Below are 18,903 nucleotides of genomic sequence, written 5' to 3'. Positions count from 1 at the left end.
GGGCTATTGTGAAACAATGTCTCAACAAAACAATACAGAGCAAATGGATATTTTTTAACTCACAAAGTTAAGCTTAAAAGGGCAAACATGAGAGTTGGCAGTGGTGAAACTCAGGTACTTGTGGCAGTATGAGGAAAGCAGGAGCCTGAAGTCAGGAGGAATGGATGTCAAGGGTGTGACTCCTAGGTGTTCGCTCACACTCATGTTTCACTGGACACACATTCTCTGGGGGCCAGTAAAAGAAGAAAGGCTTCATGTGGTTAGGATCACCAGGTAGAGTGAAGGCTGAGAAGCACCTGGAAACTGGTATGTCAAGAGTAAGTCTAAATCTCTACAGCCCCTTTCCTCTTTGGCTCCCAGACTGCTAATCACCAACTTCTACCCTGTAGGAAGGAGATTAAAAGAGGGATCTCACCTGTCTGAAACTAGCATTGGGTCTTTTGAGGAAAGCCTATATGACCACACAGAGAAGCCTTCCCTGATTTTTTTTTTTTTTTTTTTTTTTTACTCATCACTCAACCAGGACTGAGTGGTCAAGGAACGTAGTTCATATAATAGAGAAGGTCAGACAAATGCAAATGGAAAGGCATACAAAAAAGAAAATTATGAAGAGGAAAACTTCAGAAATCTGTAATATGATACCACAGTGATTTATGGCAGGAAGTACACATTGTGCAGGGAAGGGGAAAATAGTATGTGACTTGCAGATGGCTAGGATTTATAAAGCCAGACAGAGACAAACAGAATACTGATCTTCCCAAATATACAATGTATTGGGAACACAGAATAACAAAAACTGTGACTGAGTGTGTATACACATGTATCTCTGTGTATACACACACTCAGTCACAGTTTTTGTATCTGTGTGTGTGTGTGTGTATGAATGTGTATGTTTGGTAGGGCATGTAGTAGTAGACATAAAAATGTCCAGTGTAAGAGCCAGTAGATATTGCCTAAAACTGAAAAATCCTGAGTAGCGATAAAGCATGTTATTTAGCCACATGGTTGTAAACATCAAAGGAAGAGGGTCCATTGAAAAAATTCTAAGTGCCTTTGGGAGTAGAAAACTGGGCAGGGAAGCACAGGGATTGCTGTAGTTTGGTAACACTGATTAAGAACTAAATGCATCTGATGTACATACATTTTTCTTCATATCAACAAATGACATAGATTCACACATCTATATAGCACTCTGAACAGTTCATTGAAGATACAAAAAAACTTCTCCAGAAAATTAAGGCAAATGTGGTGGCTCATGGTTATAACCTCAGGTATTTGGAAGCAGAGACAGAGAGTTTCTGTTTGAAGTCAGTCCAGGCAAAAAGACCCCTTTTCTTGATGAACAAGCCAGGCAGTGGTAATACTTGTAATCCCAGCTATGGGGAAGCATAGTTAGGTTAATGGTCCAGGATGGTCTAAGTTGATCCCCCTGTGGGTCTTTAAGATTAGACCCACAGAGTCACATTAATCCATTATTAGTAAATCATTTGAAATGTTGCCCCAGTCTTCCCACCAAAAATAACTGATACATTCTATAGAAATACATTTCAAAATTCGTGATTTCAAAATTCTGTTTATCAGGGAGTTTTAGCATAATTAAGTTATTAAATAGAAACAATGCAGTACTTACCCTATTGTATTGTGGGCTTGGTTCTCCATGCTAAACTGCTACATCTGGCTTATGTGTCTTGATTTTTAGCCTGTAAGGAGAAACAAAACCTTGATTAAAATGCTCCCATTTATGAACCTTTGGAAACTTTGCTATTGGCAAGCCAGTAAGTCTGGATTTCCTTGATCATGCAGATCACAGAAAGTTGAGCTTTTTTATTTTTTTCTGTCCCACGCACGTACGATCTGCGTTTAGGAGAAGCTGAACCACGTGGCTGGGACCGAAATGAAATCCTGTCACTGTGTGCTGAGTACTTGGCACATGGCTCCCTGCAGGAGGCCGCTGGGAGACTCCCTTGACCCGGGAGACACCGGATCCTCTCGGCGGTGCTGGCCCTTAGGCCAGCCTTCCTTTCGATCCGTTCTGTGTCTTTCGTTAACATGACTATAACTCGAGATTTAGAGCAGAATCCGGGAACTGCCTTAACATGGACAACACCGGCTCCGGGCCCTGGCTTCTTTCTGGACAAAAGTAGGTGGGAATACACGCGCGGAGGACTGAGTTTCCGTGCGGAGATCACCCTTGGGATGGAAGGGCGAAGAACCGCAAGGAAGGTCCGCTGCTCCAGCGAGCGCGTGGGGACCCACGGCGGGGGGCGGCGGGGGGCTGCGGGGCGGGCGGGCGGGCAGGGAGGTGGGGGGCTGCGGGGCGGGGTGGTGAGGGAGCTGCGGGGGCTGCGGGGCGGGCGGGCAGGGAGGTGGGGGGCTGCGGGGCAGGGTGGTGGGGGAGCTGCGGGGGGCTGCGGGGCGGGCGGGGAGGTGGCCGCGCGCAGCGCCGGGCAGCTGTGCAGACGCGGGCGGTGGGGAGGGGATTGAAAAGCCCGCTCACACCTTCCGTGAGGAGCCCACTTGGCGGGTTCGGGGCTGGGCTGGGGACTGGCCAGGCTCCGCACCCCTCGCCCCAGCCCCGGCCCCGGGGGTCGGTCTTAGGGTCCGTCCGCCCCGCGCACACCCAGGGTCCCGGGGCGGCTACCTGCGCGGCGCGGCGCGTCTCCCGCCGGCAGAACGGGAATGAAGCCCGGAGGGCTGGGCTGGGGGCTGGGCCGCCGCGTGGGGCCCTGCCGCCCTGCCGCCCGCCGCCCACCGGCCACCGGCCCGACTCCCGCCGAGGCCCGCCGCGCCGCGGGTTTCCGCGCGGCCGGTCGTTGCTTCGCGCCACCCGCCGGCGGTTGCCTTGGAGACGCGTCCCTCCCGTCCCCCGGCGCCTGCGCAGACATCCGGGAGCCCCGCGCCCCATCCGGGTGCGGCGCAGACCGGGGCTGGGGCCCGTTCCCCACGGAGATTCCCGCACTCAGCCGGGACCGCACCGCAGGGAAACGACTGTTGAGTGAAGGAACGTACTAGATCGCGAAGGAGCGGACGCGGAATCCCGGCTCCGCCGCACCCGCCCGCCGCCTTCGCCCCGCTCCCGCATCTGAAATGCGGAGCCTGAAACCGGGGAAAGGGAGCCGTCCTTTCCCGCGCCGCGGCCTCCCGCCCGCAGCGGCTGCCGGCCCGGCCCGGCCCTCCAGCGCCGCGGCAGCCGCGCACCTGTCCTCGCCGCGCAGCGCCGCGGTCCCGGGAACTCCGACCTCGCCCGAGCAGAGCGCATTCGCTCCCTCCGGGGAAGGCCGCCTTCCCGGGCAACGGGACGCGACTCCACATTCGACACTCCACCGCCCAGTTCCAAGAAGAATCCACGACAGAATCCCCGTTGCACCCCCTCGATTTCACAAAGGAATTGAAAAAAAGGGAAAAAAGGATTGAGAGATATATACATATATACTTACATGAGTTTATACTTAGTTTGTATTATGTATATTTATGTATTTATCCTTACTATGTATACCATAATGTATGGCATATAAATTATTAAACACATAACGTATATAGAATATATACCGTACAATAAATATATTACAGTACTACATATATATCATGTTATATTAAACACATAACATATAGAATATATACCATACATTAAGTATATTACATACTACATGTATATCATGTTATATTAAACACATAACATATATAGAATATATCATACATTAAGTATATTACAGTACTACATATATATCATATGTATTATATATTTTCCCACTGATAAATTGAGTAAGTTTTGTAAGCACTTGAATATTCTATTTAGGAAACATTGTTACATTTATTTCGGGAACAAAATTGTTTTCCAATAGTCCAGACAATTTCTAACTTGTAATGTCTTTTATCTAGGCCTTTGTAACTTTAATACCAAGTTGCTACTTTAATAAGGCTATCCATTTAAAACTAACCCACATATCTCTATGGAGATTCTATCTGCTTTTCATAAAAACCATTTTCTGTGTCTTGATAAGTTCCATGTCATGGGTGAGTAGTGTAACATTTAGCTTAGATTACTAGTTTTAATTAGTGCTTACATCTCCTATGTTATGATTGAAGAGTGACAGTTTCATCTTAAAACTTTCCACAGTCATACTCTATTCTGGCCTGAATTAAATGAGTTACCATATTGTCCCTAGCCTAAATATAGGAAAATGAACTAAGGTGGAAATTTCCTAAAATTTCAAGATACCCAAAATATTTTTTCCCTGTGTAGACTTTTACCACTGGTGGGTACTTTCAAGTTCATTATTCATCTCTTAGGTTCAGAAATACCCTGAGAGACAAATGTTATAGAATGTATTCATAATTCCCTTCAGCACATTCAGAAATCCAGGCTTAGAGATGACCCAACTAGTTCAAGACATAACTAAGACATATAACATCTTATTCATCTAACTCCAAATCTGGTGCTCTTCACTCTGTCCAAAATTTCATTCTTTAGCAGTCTGAGTCTTGTACAAGTGGCTGTAGATTCCACATTTTCAGAAGGAAGAATGGATGAGGGGAAGACAAAATCTGTGAGAAGACATATTTTTAAATGGATCTTAGGAAAATTTAAAAATAGACTAGACCCCATCCACCCAAGTTGATAGCAATAAACATGTTTATTTCAGAGTGATTGTCAAGATTTAGAATTTAATAGATGGTCTCCTCAGTTCCTCTCCTTACTCAGTAAGAAGGATTGGCAAAGGCTTGAATTCTCACTTTTGTTTCATCTTTTCAGATGAAATTGTTTTGAAAGGGATGAGGCAATTAGGAAGGTCCCAAAATCCGGGCAAGGAAGTGTGGATCCAGGGTGGAAAGACTTTTGAATAGGGCTAGTGCAAGAGAGCTTACTCCTGAAAGAACAACAAAGAAGTCAGGGTAACAGAAGGAATATATAACCAGATGTGTTCAAAGGGGAATAGAGGAGGCATAAATAACTGGAGATAGCCCAAGGAAGGAAAGCTAATAAAAAATAACTATACTAATAGACTAAATATTTAAAAATTGAAAAAAACCTGCATAGCCAAATTGTTATACAGCAAAATAGAAAATGGACATGCAATTTTTACATATGTGAGATGATGTAAAACAATCTACTTAATGTGAGTCATTGTTTTAAATAAAATGCAGATCATATTTTTAAAGCAAGTGCAAACATATATTTAAATAACTATATCTTATACATGGAAAATATTTCAGAAAAATACTTGACAATAATTACAGAAGTGAATTATACGGAGAATACATTCTAACTTCTTTATATTACATGAAGAAACTCAGACCCAAAGAAGTATAATTATTGGACTAGTGTTATTGCTAATTAAGGGCAAGAACAGATGCTATATTCAGGTTTTTATCATACCATGCTACTATAAATGGAAGCAACTTTAAGGAGTTTCCTAAAAATGATTCAATACATGTTCATTTTATCCACTTTAATATTAATGTATCTATTTTTTATACTCTTGATGTTGGTACTGGGCTTAAAATCAGAGCCTCACACTTGGCTTTCTTTCTTTGTGTTCATTTTGGTGTTCTGGGGCTTGCACTCAGGGCTTGGCTGCTGTCTCTGAGCTTTTATGCTTAAGGCTCTACCACTTGAGCCACAGCTCCCCTTTTGGCTTTTTCTTGGCAGTTTTATTGGAGATAAGAATCTCACAGACTTTCTTTCCTGATCTGGCCTAGAACCTTGATCCTCAGATCTCAGCCTCCTGAGTTGCTAAGATTACAGGTGTAAGCCACTAGCTCCAGGTTCATTTAGCTTTCTTACTCAAAATTGGTACTCCATCTCTTGCACCACACCTCCACTTTCAGCTTTTTTTTTGGTAGTTGATTGATTATAGAGAATTGAGTATCCTGGAATTTTTTTGCCCTGGATGGCTTTAAATTGCAATCCTTAGATCTCAGCCTTCTAAGCAAGTAGGATTATAGGCATGAGTCACCAGCACCTGGCTATCTTACAGAATTTTAATGGTTTAATTATTATATTTTCACATATGTGTATGATATCTTGGTCATATTTACTCCCTCTTAATCCTGTCTTTTCATCCTTCTCCCTGTAAGGAGTTCCTTCAAACCTTCCAACGTTTACATCCAAGTCACATTTCATGCATTAGAAGTTTCCCTCTTTATGTACTGGGAGCTGCCACTAGCCTCAAACATTTTGGCAGCATGTGTGACTGGTGGAGTCCCACTTTCTCCATAGAGAAAGTTTCCTCAAGGGTAGTGAGAATCAGGGGAGCAAATGGAGTTTATTAGTCTTGGACTCAAAGGGGAAAATCTGAAGAGCCCAGGCATTCGTCCTGCCAGTCTCAGATCTTTCAGACCCTGCCTAGCAGTAATTCTAGTTCTGCATGATTCTCAAGGAGATCTCATGTCAATGGGGTGGGCGGGGGGGGGGGAAGTCTCCTGCCACCATGCCCATCAGTTACTAGAATCTCTGCTGCTTAAGCTTCTTACCAAGACCACGTCAGAACCCAGTAGTCATATATGACCAGTGCCTAACACATTGGGAAGCAAGTCCCAAGAATTGAGGGTGTCTATATAATGCACTTTGACCTTTTGCTAAGCAGAAGGGCTATGCAGTGAGAGACTATCTTGATTGACTTTGGAGTGCCTTGAAAGTTTCTCACTTCAAAATCATCACTAAGGAGCTCAGGGTTGGGAGAGGGGTTGCATCATTTGTGACCTTTAGGTATGCAAATATTTCATTACTCATACAAAACAGTTGTCTCTAGTCAGCTCTGCTTCTCCAAAGACAATTTAGAGCCTAAGGGAAGACTGTTTCTTAGTCTTTGCTGGCCAGGTGCTAGAAAGCCAAGGGAGCACATCCTCTTGATATAAATTAGAAACACCAGGTCTTGTTGCAGGTTTAGAAAACAAAACCAAATTCTAAGGGAAAATACCTATCCTGAGTTTGGTCACTGAAGTTTTGAAAATGCCACTCTGCTTTGGATTTTTGCTTAAGTTTTGTTCACAGAATTCTCATTTTCTGGAGCCAGAAAGAGCTTTAGTGAAGTGAGAGGTCCCTAGTAAAGAAAAAAATTTTAAGAAGCAAGAAAAATGGTGCTATTATGGGAAGTAGAGGTGTGGCTCAAATAGTAGAGCATCAGCCTTGAGTGAAAAAACTAAGGGAGAACACTCAGGCCCCAAATCAAGCCCCAGTCTGGCACAAATTATTAAATATAAAATAAAATAAGAAAATACTCAAAAATTATGCCCTCCTATTTAGTGGCACTTTTTTATCTGGGTAATTTCTTCCAACAGATCATCTCTGTCAAAACTTTTCAGGTTCATAGCCAGGTACCAGTGGTTCATGCCTGTAATCCTAGCTACTTGGGAGGCTGAGATCTGAGGATCACAGTTTGAAGCTAGCCTGGGCAGCTTCAACTGTGAGGCTCTTATTGCCAATTAGCCACCAATGAAGACAGAAGTGGAGTTATAATTCAAGTGGTAAAGCGTTAGCCTTGAGCACAAAAACCCAAGGACAGTGCCTAGGCCCTGGCTTCAGGCCCCCTGGCACAAAAACAAACAAACACAAAAAAACCCTTCTGTTTTTTAACTAAGATATCATGAATTTATAGATTCAAAATCTAGTGGGGGAAAAAACCCAAAAGAAGTGTTTCTTATACTTGTTGCTGTTTTTGCTTTCAAGACATGTTATGATCTTGGAGAAATTACAGCAGAACTGATCACCCATCTTGATAGTTTTGGGATATAAAGGGGTGCCAAAGACAAAGTGCAGATTCACCCAAAGTAGAGTCAAAAAGTAAGAGTCTATTTAATCTGCAACCCTCAAGTCATTGTTCTCAGGAAAATGATTAAGTAGAAGTGAAATGTTCAACCAATGTGCAGAACAACTTTGAATCACCTTGGTAATAATGTGGGACAATCTCAGCCTCTGAGCTTGGATTAAGCTGGAACCAGATGAGTAAATGAAGACTCAGGATTAGAAACAAGTAAACTTTTTTTCTCTAGTGAAGATAGCATCTCATTTTGGCTTCAAATTACTGCACAAATAATTTTTCAAATATAGTGACCAGAATTCACCAGTAATCAAGGAGTAAGAAACTAGACAGTTTTGCCTAACACTGTAAAGGCAAGGCTGAAAAAAGTTTCAGAGAATACTGCATGTTCAGGGAGTACTCATGGAGGCTGAGGCAGGAAGATCAAGAGTTCAAGCCACCCAGCTACATAGCAAGAGCATCTCTACATCAAGTCACTTAGCAAGTCTGAAGAGAGAACGAATAAAAATGTTGAAATTGAAAAGTATTAATAATAACCATTTGTATCTCAAGCAAAACATGAGTTGACACAGAAATCTCTAATTATATGATGCACATAGTTATTCTAGTCTATAAGCTTCAGTAGTGAGAAATTGGCTCCCACCTTTTGTCATTTATTCAGTTATTATGTTAAATTATATATTTTATATAATATATAACATAATACAATATATCATATGATATATTTTAATAATTTATATTTTATAATTATAATAATTTTATTTTATATATCAGATATATTATATGATTCAAAGTACAACTACTGTACATAGGTGTAAGAATTATGAACCTGTACACCATGGGAAAGAGTTGCACAGCTATATTGCAGTGCTAAACATATAGTTTAAACAACCTCTACTTCCACAGTTTTTACTCATGTCCACAGATGCTTATAACAGTGAAGCTGTTTCATTTATTTGTAAAACAGTTAGATTGTTCTTCCAGTTATATGTTCTTATATTTGTAATACAGTTATATTGTTCCTCCAGTTATGTGTTCTATCATAGGATCTTCCGTTTCCTAAATATTCTTTAAAATTTGCACATGGGAAGGCTCACTATTTGTGCATCACATACTTCTCTTGTAGAGGTAGCTGTGTGGACTCCAAATTTCCTACAGAAGTCTTCAGCTGGAATACCTGTGCTCTCCTGGGTTTTGTGTGCTATTGTCTTTACACCTAAAAGGCATGGCAGAAAGGGAAGCACTCAGGACAAATTCACTTTTAGAAATTAATGCTAAGATTTCTACTTTCATTTCAGTTTTGACATCTTGGGATTCCTTTTGTTGTTGGTGGTGGTTGTGGGGCTTAAACTCTGGGCCTGGGCACTGTCCCTCAGCATTTTAGCTCAAGGCTAGCGCCTCTACCACTTGAGCCACAGCACCACTTCTGGCTTTTTTTTTTTTGCTTATGTGGTGCTGAGGAATTGAACCCAGGGCCTCATGTATGCAAGGCAAGCACTCTACCACTGAGCCACCTTCCCAGTAGATCTTATATTTTTCATTTCAACTAAGCAATGTATATTTTCTGTAATATTTATTTGTTTCGATTAAAATTGTTCATGATATGTAATTAAATGTGCTATCAGAATTAGAAGTTGTTTTGTTGTTATTGTAGTGTGGTATTTTTGGCTTGAGCCAAGTTAGCTTCAGGTTATTTCCCAGCTTGCTTGTTCATGGCTGGTGCTCTGCCAAGTAAGCCATACCTCCAGGCTGGCTTTTTACTAGTCATGTCAGACACTGAGTCTCATGGACTCAGTGTAGAAAACAACCCAGGCTGATTTAAAATCATGATTATATAAGTCTTAGACTCCTGAGTAACTAGGATTACAGGACCACAGGCAGGAACTACCAGCACTCTGCAATTTATGCTTTTTTACTTTTTTGGCAGTCCTGGGGTTTGAACCCAAAGCCTCGTGTTTGGTAGGCTAGCACTCTACCACTCAGCCATGCCTCCAGCCCTTTTCTTCATCACTTAAATGTTTTTTCTTATCTTTTTTTCTTGTTGTACATAGAAACATCTTTTAAATTCCCTCAACTCTTTGTTTTTGGACATAAACAGGGAAAATCTATGAGTGGATTAACTAAGTATTGATTCAAAGTCAGACCCCCATTTGTTATAAATAGTAACATTATAAAATTATGCAATATAATAGAGCCAGGATAAAATAAGAGAACATGTCTTTAAAATATATTTAGAATCTATAATTTTACATTAGGAAATTCAGTTGTGATTTTTATGCAATATATAATATGAGATGTTTAATATATTTTAATAATTTATATTTTCTATTTATTTTATAATTACCATAATAATTTTATAATATTTTTATATATTGGATAATAGGTTTATTATAATATATATTATTCAGAGTACAACTGCTGTACATAGGTGTGAGAATCATGAACCTGTAGAGCATGGGAAACAGCTGCATGGCTACATTGCAGTGCTACACATATAGTTAAAACTGCCTCTTCTTCCACAGATTTCACTCGTGTCCACAGATGCTTAGAGCAGTGAAGCTATTTCATATATTTGTAATATATAATTTAATTTAATTTTTTCTTTGTCGTGGGCTTGAACTCTGGGCCTGGGCGCTGTCCCTGAGCTCTTCAGCTGAAGGCTAGTGCTCTACCACTTGAGCCACAGCACCACTTCTGGTTTTCTGGTAGTTTATTGGAGATAAGTGTCTCATAGACTTTCCTACCTGGGCTGGCTTTGGACTACGATCCTCAGATCTCAGCCTCCTGAGTAGCTAGGATTACAGTTGTGAGCCACCAGCGCCTGGCCTCTATTAAATTTTATTGAGATGATTTTCATGACCTGAGAATTTCTGTGTATCTCTGAGTTAGATGTTTTTTTTTTTTTCCCTTATAGGCAATGATTAACATGCAACTGGCTGAATTAAGCTTAGCTGCAAGTATGTGAACAAATGCTTCAAATATTTCTGAATAAGTTATTCTGTCATTACCATGAGAGGCTGAGCACTTGCTTACAAGAGATATGGGTGTTTTACTGTCACTCTTCAATTATCACATGCAACAATACACAGGCTGAAGAAACATTTCTTCCAGCATTCTTGTTTCTTAGGTTTGCTTTACAATATTACTCATGGTGTTTTTACTGGTGTGCCCCTGTTGTTCCTGGCTTCACAATTACGCCTTATTTTGCTCCTCTTTTTGTTCCAAGCTCCAGCAGTGTGGCTGGTGCTGCTTCAGAATGTGAGCTGTTGTTATGCCTGCAACAAAACATTATTCCAGGACACATCTGAGTTCCACATGGAGGAAACACAAGTTTGCCACATTCAATAGGAGAGAAGAAAAACAACAATTTTCTTTTGTTCTTTTCCTGGGCTAAATTTATGAGAACTTTGATGCATCTCAGACAGGGAAGCAGAGAACTGCTGACGCGTGGAATGCAATTTGTAGTGCCCTCATGCACACTGCCCTCTCCTTCCCACACGCTGCATTCATTGTGCTGTGATTCTGTTAGAAAACAACTTTTGACAATTAGGGTAGTTATCATTTTCCAAAAAAATAATGTTTTACCATTCTGAGGGAACATTTTAGAATGTCACTTGCAATGTACTCTCGCCTTCCATCTGTGGTGACCTGAACATCCAGAAACCCAAATGATCTCTAGAAGTTTGCAAAAAATTGCTTTCTAAAGAAGGCATCCATTTCATTTTCATGGCACTGTGTTAAAATTCATTATTCACTCATTTCTGAGCTGAGTGGGAGAATTTTCACAGTTTGACATAAGTCCTTCGTTGGGAAAGGCTAATCACTGTGAGAAGAAACTACATTTTCTTTGCTCTCCTTTCAAAGTTAAATGTTTCAATTGCATCTTGTCATTTTTAGCTAGATATAAATCACTATGATCTGGGAGTGATTTATTACCCAAAGGCTCATAGGCTGGGAGATTGTCTCAGTGAAGCAGTATTGAGAGGCATTGGAATCTTTAAGAGGAAGAAACATTGGAAAATAACTACCATTGGCCCATCATCAACAGAAAGGATTAACATGATCTACTGGTAGTGAGTGAGGTCCTGCAGGACTGGATTAGTGGCTGTGAGAGAAGGCAGTTATAAAGTTTGGCTTTTTCTGCCATGGTGCTGGGCAGCTCACACAGGTTTCTATCATACAATAACATCTGCCATGTTAGAATGCAGCATGTGACCCTCATCAGGTGTGGTTGCCTGAGCTCAGATGTCAACCACAATAAAGCTCTGTTCCTCATAAAGTACTAGCCTCACAGGTTTCATTATAGCAACACAAATCATCTGTGATACCTGAATTAAATTTAAAAATCATGAAGGAAATGTTCATTCTTTTTTCTTAATATTCATGTTTCCCCTTTCTATTCATTATTGGAAAAGAACACACAGCAGTAACCAGCTGCCCTTCCAGAAGGAAAAGCGAAGTATTTCAATGTCCATCATTTAAAATTGTGCAGTGGTTTTCTCAAACTCCCCATTTTCATTGAATCAAGAACATGGTAAAACAATGACATAAGTGACTTATTTTTTTCTTGTCAAGGTGATGTACAGAGCGGTTACAGTTACATAAGTAAGGTAATAAGTACTTTCCTTGTGCAGAGCATTTTAGGACTATGGACTGAATTCCGACAGACAAGAGCTTAGAATCACCTCCATCCCCCAAACCTTGCCATTTACTAGCAGGATTACTGTAGGTAATTGGGGAAGAACAACACCTAGAAGGTGATATATAATGCATTTTTCATGTACTCGGTGCAGCAGAAAACTTATAATTGTTTTGTTTCTTTAAGAAACAGAAGAAATATATAGCTAGTTTTTGATGCAGATTAGCCTGAACAAGCTGTAAAGATAAAGAGCTCAGAAACCTTTGATATCTAATTGAATAGTGACCGAGGGAATGGGAAAAGATAATTAAATTAATTGAATTTTTCCCTCTCCAGAGAGGGAAGATGATAAATTAGCACAATCCCCTTTCTCCACAAGAGATAGTTGGGTTTGGAATGGCAAGAGAGTGTTAGCATAAACAGAGACCCGGTGAAATCACAGCTGCTTGGTGGGCAGACATAATGGTTAGAGAAGGATAAAGGGAAAACAGTTACTGAAATCCTTTCTCAAAAAAGAAGCCAGAGTCAAGCACACGGCTGTCATCCTAGCTGCATGGTCAGTTGAGAATGGGAGGATCACAGCTCAAGGATGGCCCTGGAAGAAAAGACTGTGAGACTCCATCTAAATGGAAGAAAAGGAGCCTGGTGACACTTGCCTATCGTTTCAGCTATGTTCAAGGAACCTAATATAGGCAGTTGCAGAACAGCCATCTGCTTGAGGAGGAATCAAGACCTTAATCTCAAAAAATAACAGCATGAAAGATAGCTAAAGGCCTGCTAAGCAAGAAAACACTGCTTAGTTAAAATGCCATGACCACTCAAAAACAAGCTAGGTGTGGTGGTGCATGTGGTGGTCACCCAAGCTTCTTGGGAGATGGAGGTAAGAGGATCTGAGGCCAGCCCAGTCAAAATCAAAGGGCCTTTTCTAAGAAACAAACTAGAGCAACAAAGATTGGAGGTGTGGCTCAAGTGATAGTTTGCCTAACAAGCACAAAAACCTGAGTATACATTCCCAGTACTAAAAAACAAAATACTTTGCAAATCTTTGTGGAGGAGAGAGCTACAGACTAAATGATGTTACAAAAAAATCCCTCAAATCTAGACAGAGATAGAAGGCTATGGGCATGGAAGGTCAAGAGGCATTTAGAACTCCAATTGTACATGCCAGAAAGGAACCTCTCCATGTCATCTTATAGTTAAAATGCCAAGCTTCAAGAAAATGTTGAAAGCTTCGAGAGAAATTCCAAGTTACTTACAAAAGTAAACTCACCAGAATCACATCCATCACAAGGTTTTAGCTATCAGTGCCTACAATAAAAAAATCAGAGAGCTCCCTGATACCTTATCTAATGACTCCTGATAAGGGCTTAGAAAACCGAGAACAGACCAAACCCAAAGTTAGTAGAAAGAAACAATGAAGACTAGAGCTAAAATTAAATAAAAATAAAAATAATAAAAAAGATGATGAAACAATTGTTTCTAAGAAAAGATAAGCAAGATTAAGCAAGATTGACAAGCCCTTAGCCAAAGTAGCAAAAAGAAAAAGTAGAAGACAGAAATTAATCAAATTGGAGGCAAAAAGGTGATATTATCTCAGATATAACAAATCCAAAGGAAACTTATAAACTGGAAATATAAAGGAATTAAACATTTTTATATATATTGAGTATCACAATTTATTTTTATTTTTTTTTATTGTAAAGATACTATACAGAGGGTTACAGTTACATGAGTGAGGTAATGAGTACACTTCCTCTTGAACATTGTTACCCTCTCCATTGTTTTCCCCCTACCATCCCCTCCCTCCCTCCCTTCCCCGAGGTTCTTTTTTTTTTTTTTTTTTTTTTGATTGTGGAGTATCACAATTTAAGAGGGCACTAAAAACCTAAGCAGTTTTTAGACACATATTTGAAAAACAAAACAAAACAAAAAAGCAGTATCCTAACTCAAAATATCCAGTTCAAAATAGGGCTGGAGACATGCTTCAATGGTAGAGTGCCTGACTAGAAAGCGTAAGAACCTGAATTCAAATCCCAGTATTACGAAAACTCACCACCACCACCCACCTTCCCCCACCCCAATTAAAAAAAAACAAAACAAAACACTAAAGTAGCTGTTTTAAGCAAGTGGTGCTGGGAAAGCTAGATACCTACATGTAGAAGATTAAAACTAGATCCCTAACTCATCCTGTATAAGAATAAACTTAAAATGGATCAAAGTCTTTAATGTAAAATCTGAAGCTACTGCAGGAAAACATAGAGCAAGATATAAGCAATACTTTTCTGACTAAGATTCCAATAGCTCAGAAAACAATAGGAAGAATTGATGGAAGGGATTACATCAATTCAAAAAGCTTCTGCACAGCAAGGAAAGAACAGTATGAAGAGCAGCATACAGATGGGAGAGAATTATTGTCAGGTTTTATCTGACAGTCATTGATATCCAGAACGTGTAAAGAATTAAAGAAAATATTAAATGAGCAAATACTGCAATCAGTAAATGAGCAAATGAATCAGACACTCTTCAAATAAGTAAGTACAAATGACACATACATAAAAATCCAACATCTTTAGCTGTCAGGGACATGCAAATTAAAAGTATACTGAGATTTCATGTCACTCCAGTTTAGAATGTCTATCAGTGAGAAAACAAAAAATGGCCAGGCACAGTGACTCATGCTTTTAATACTAGATACGCAAGAAGCAGAGATTGGAAAGATCTTTGAGGCAAGTTGATCAAGGTGTTAGTGACTAAAGCAAAAGGCTCAAGTGGTGGAATACTTGCCTAGCAGATGTAAGGCCTTGAGTTCAAACTCAGTCCTAATAAGAAAGAAAACAAAACATAAACAAGTGAGCTGTGCACTGTTGGCTCATGCCTGTAATCATAACTACTTCAGAGGCTGAGATCTAAGGATAGTAGTTAAAAGCCAGCACTGGCAGAAAAAGTCTATGAGACTCTTATCTCCAATTAACCACCAAAAAGCTGGAGGAGCTGTGGCTCAAGCAGTAGAACATTATACTTTGAGCAGAAAGGCAGCACCCAGGCCTTGAGATCAAGCCCCAGGACCAGCACCAAAGTAGGCAAACAACCAACAACAACAATCAAAAAGGAATCCCACAAATGCTGGCAAGTTTTCAGGAAAAAAATGCACAGTATTTGTAGGAATGAAAATTAGAGTATAGTGATTTTATGGAAATCTTTGTGAAGTTTCCTCATAAAGTTAAACATAGCACTTTCATCCACTCCTGAGTAAATACCCAGAAAAACTGGAGTCAGCATACAATTGAATTCAAGGTGTGCTTGCCTCAGAGCACTTCACCGCAGCTAAGTTATGGGACCAGTTTTGGTGTCTACAAATAAGTGACCTGATAAAGAAAATGCCACACACACACACACACACACACACACACACACACACACGCACGCACGCACGCACACACACACACACACACACACACGCACACACACTGGAATACTAGTTAGTCCCAAAGAAAAATGAAAGTATGTCATCTGCAGAAAAATAGATGGCACTAAATTTCATTTTATTAGATGAAGTAAGCTAGTCCCAGGAAGAGAAGTGTCACATGTCTCATATGTGGACTCTGAGAAAGAAAAAGAAATGTTAAAGTAAAAGCAGAACAATTAAGGGTATGGAAGAGAAACAGAGGGGAAGGATGGAAGATAAGGGAGGGTGGGAAAATGGATTTGATTCTATTGTATCCATGTATGAAATCATCATAATGGGATCTATTACCAATTGATTTATATTAAAAAGTTTCAAAGGGTTAAATGAAGATGTTCCTCCCTTCTGAATTTTATTTATTTAATCATTCATCTATTGAAAAATTGAACATTTCTGTAACATGAACTGTATCCTAAGCATGCAGAAGAAGAAAGATCATGAAATAGCAGTAAAAAGGCTTTCACTGAGGTAAGCAAAGAATGTTCTCAACCTGTAAATATACAAAGAAATGTGCAGTCACCAATAAAGAAGACAAATAAATAATTATGAAACATTTCCATTGGATAAAGAAAAACATACAACAACATTTAAACACTGTGCAAATATATGATTTGTTACAATTATTTCGGCCCTATTTGGATACTTTAATATTTTTCTGCATTTAAAATGTGCATATCATTCTTCAAGGAAATAGAAGAGGAAATCCAAAAATTCATATGGAACAATAAAAGACCCCGAATAGCAAAAACGCTCCTCAACGGAAAGAACACTGCTGGAGGAATATCAATACCAAATTTCAAACTCTACTATAAAGCCATAGTAATCAAAACAGCTTGGTATTGGCATAAGAACAGACCTCAGGACCAATGGAATAGAATTGAAAACCCAGAAATGAACCTACAGACCTGTAGCCATCTAATCTTTGATAAGGGAGCTAAAACAATACAATGGAAGAAAGACAGCCTCTTCAGTAAATGGTGCTGGCAAAATTGGTTAACTACATGTAGAAAACTAAAGCTAGATCCTTATATATCACCCTGCACCAGAATCAACTCCAAATGGATCAAAGACCTTGAAGTCAAAGCAGTCACTCTGAAAACATTACAGGATGGAATAGGAGAAACCCTAGGTCTCCTTGGCTCAGGCCGAAACTTTCTGAATAGAGACCCGGAAACACAACAAATCAAAGAAAGGTTGGACAAATGGGATTGCATAAAGTTGCAGAGCTTCTGCAGGGCAAATGACATAGCTAGCAAGATCAATAGAAAGCCCACGGATTGGGAGAAGATCTTTACTAGCCATACAACGGACAAGGGTCTCATATCTAAAATACACTTGGAACTCAAAAAATTAAACCCCCCAACAACAAATCCTCAAAGAAACAACTGCCCAATAAATAAGTGGGCTAAAGACTTAAAGAGAAACTTCTCTGAAGAAGAAAGAAGGATGGCCAATACACATCCCTAGCCATAAAAGAAATGCAAATCAAAACAACATTGAGATATCACCTCATTCCAGTTAGAACGGCAAAAATCAAGAACTCTAACAACAACAGATGCTGGAGGGGATGTGGACAGAAAGGAACCTTACTTCATTGTTGGTGGGAATGTAAACTTGTTCAACCACTTTGGAAAGCAGTATGGAGGCTCCTCAAAAGACTTCACATAGAACTCCCCTATGACCCAGCAATCCCACTTTTGGGCATTTACCCAAATGTTTACAAACAAGACCACACTAAAGCTACCAACACAACTATGTTTATTGCAGCATTATTTACCATAGCTAAGATATGGAACCAACCCAGATGCCCCTCAGTAGATGAATGGATCAAGAAAATGTGGTATATATACACAATGGAATTCTATGCCTCCATCAGAAAGAATGACATTGCCCCATTTGTTAGGAAATGGAAAAACTTGGAAAAAATTATATTAAGTGAAGTAAGCCAGGCCCAACGAAACATAGGTCCCATGGTTTCCCTTATTTGCAATATTATGTATGAGTCAAGCGGAAAAGGTCAGATAATGTGATGTCAGGAAAATGAACCCTTAGATATGTATTTTAATGTTTTTTTCTTTCATGCATGTGTTTCTAACGCATTTATAAGATTATCTCTTTGTTGCTTTGTATGTCCCTCCCCCATAGTATAACCCCTGCTTTCACTATATTTGATGTCAGTATAACTTGTGGAGGAGATGGGGAAAAACCAGTTGTTTAAGGATACAGTTGGACCTGTTGCAACAATGAGAAGTACAGGTTGTCATGTCCAAAACGAGCTTTACAACGTCGGTGCGGGGGGGGGGGGGGGGGGGAAGGGCGGGGGGGGGGGGAGGAGAAGTATTGGGATTGGGGGGGAGGGGGGAGGCTGGGAAGGGAGGTGAAGGGTAAACAAAGGAGGAGGCTGCAATGCTTGGTAAGAAATGTACGCATTATCCTGCCCATGTAATTGTAACCCCTCTGTACAGTATGTTCACAAATAAAATAAAATTAAATTTAAAAAAATAAAATGTGCATATATAGCAATTAAGGATATTATGAAAACATGTAAATATCCTTATAAGGAAATTTGTTATAGCCTTGGTCATAATTGTATAAAAAGAAAAGATAGAAAATGGAAATGTGCACACTCTTATTTATATATTACTATGTGACAAGTGGCAGCCAGAATTAGCAGTTCAAAGCAGGAAAACAGCACCTGGAGGTTCTGAAGGTCATGCATTTGGTATGCTTGAGCTGTTGATTCAGGCTCTGTGCTGAAGATACTGATGTGTGTGTAACTACAGGAAGACTTATCTGGTGCGGGACCAGTCCCTACACAGGCCTTTGAACTTGCACTTAGCATCTGTGAATCCCAAGAAGGATTCTGGAGCATACTCCTGACATAGTAGCTAGCTTCCACAACTTCAACTGATCCAAGAAAGCTGGGCGCTGAGGGCTCACACCTGTAATCCTACTTACTAAGGAGGCTGAGATCTGAGGATCGTGGATCAAGGCCAGCCTGAGTAGGAAAGTCTGTGAGATCCTTATCTCCAATTAACCAC

General features: G+C 40.2%; 1 protein-coding gene across 1 annotated transcript in view; it reads right to left on the bottom strand.

Moving 5' to 3' along the window:
- Positions 1-1,689, bottom strand: part of Deup1 (deuterosome assembly protein 1) — an 87,357-nt gene extending 85,668 nt beyond the window's left edge. Inside the window, exon 1 of the mRNA XM_042685244.1 lies at positions 1,631-1,689. Coding sequence (XP_042541178.1) covers positions 1,631-1,659 — 29 coding nt within the window. The 5' untranslated portion in view covers positions 1,660-1,689. The remainder of the gene's footprint in view (positions 1-1,630) is intronic.
- Between the last annotated feature and the right edge of the window lie 17,214 nt (positions 1,690-18,903).

Source organism: Dipodomys spectabilis, unplaced genomic scaffold (assembly GCF_019054845.1).
Source record: "Dipodomys spectabilis isolate Male_0828 unplaced genomic scaffold, ASM1905484v1 ptg000094l, whole genome shotgun sequence".
NCBI classification, from domain to species: Eukaryota; Metazoa; Chordata; class Mammalia; order Rodentia; family Heteromyidae; genus Dipodomys; species Dipodomys spectabilis.
The sequence above is the reverse complement of the archived record's forward strand: the minus strand, read 5'-3'. Positions and strand labels throughout refer to the sequence as shown.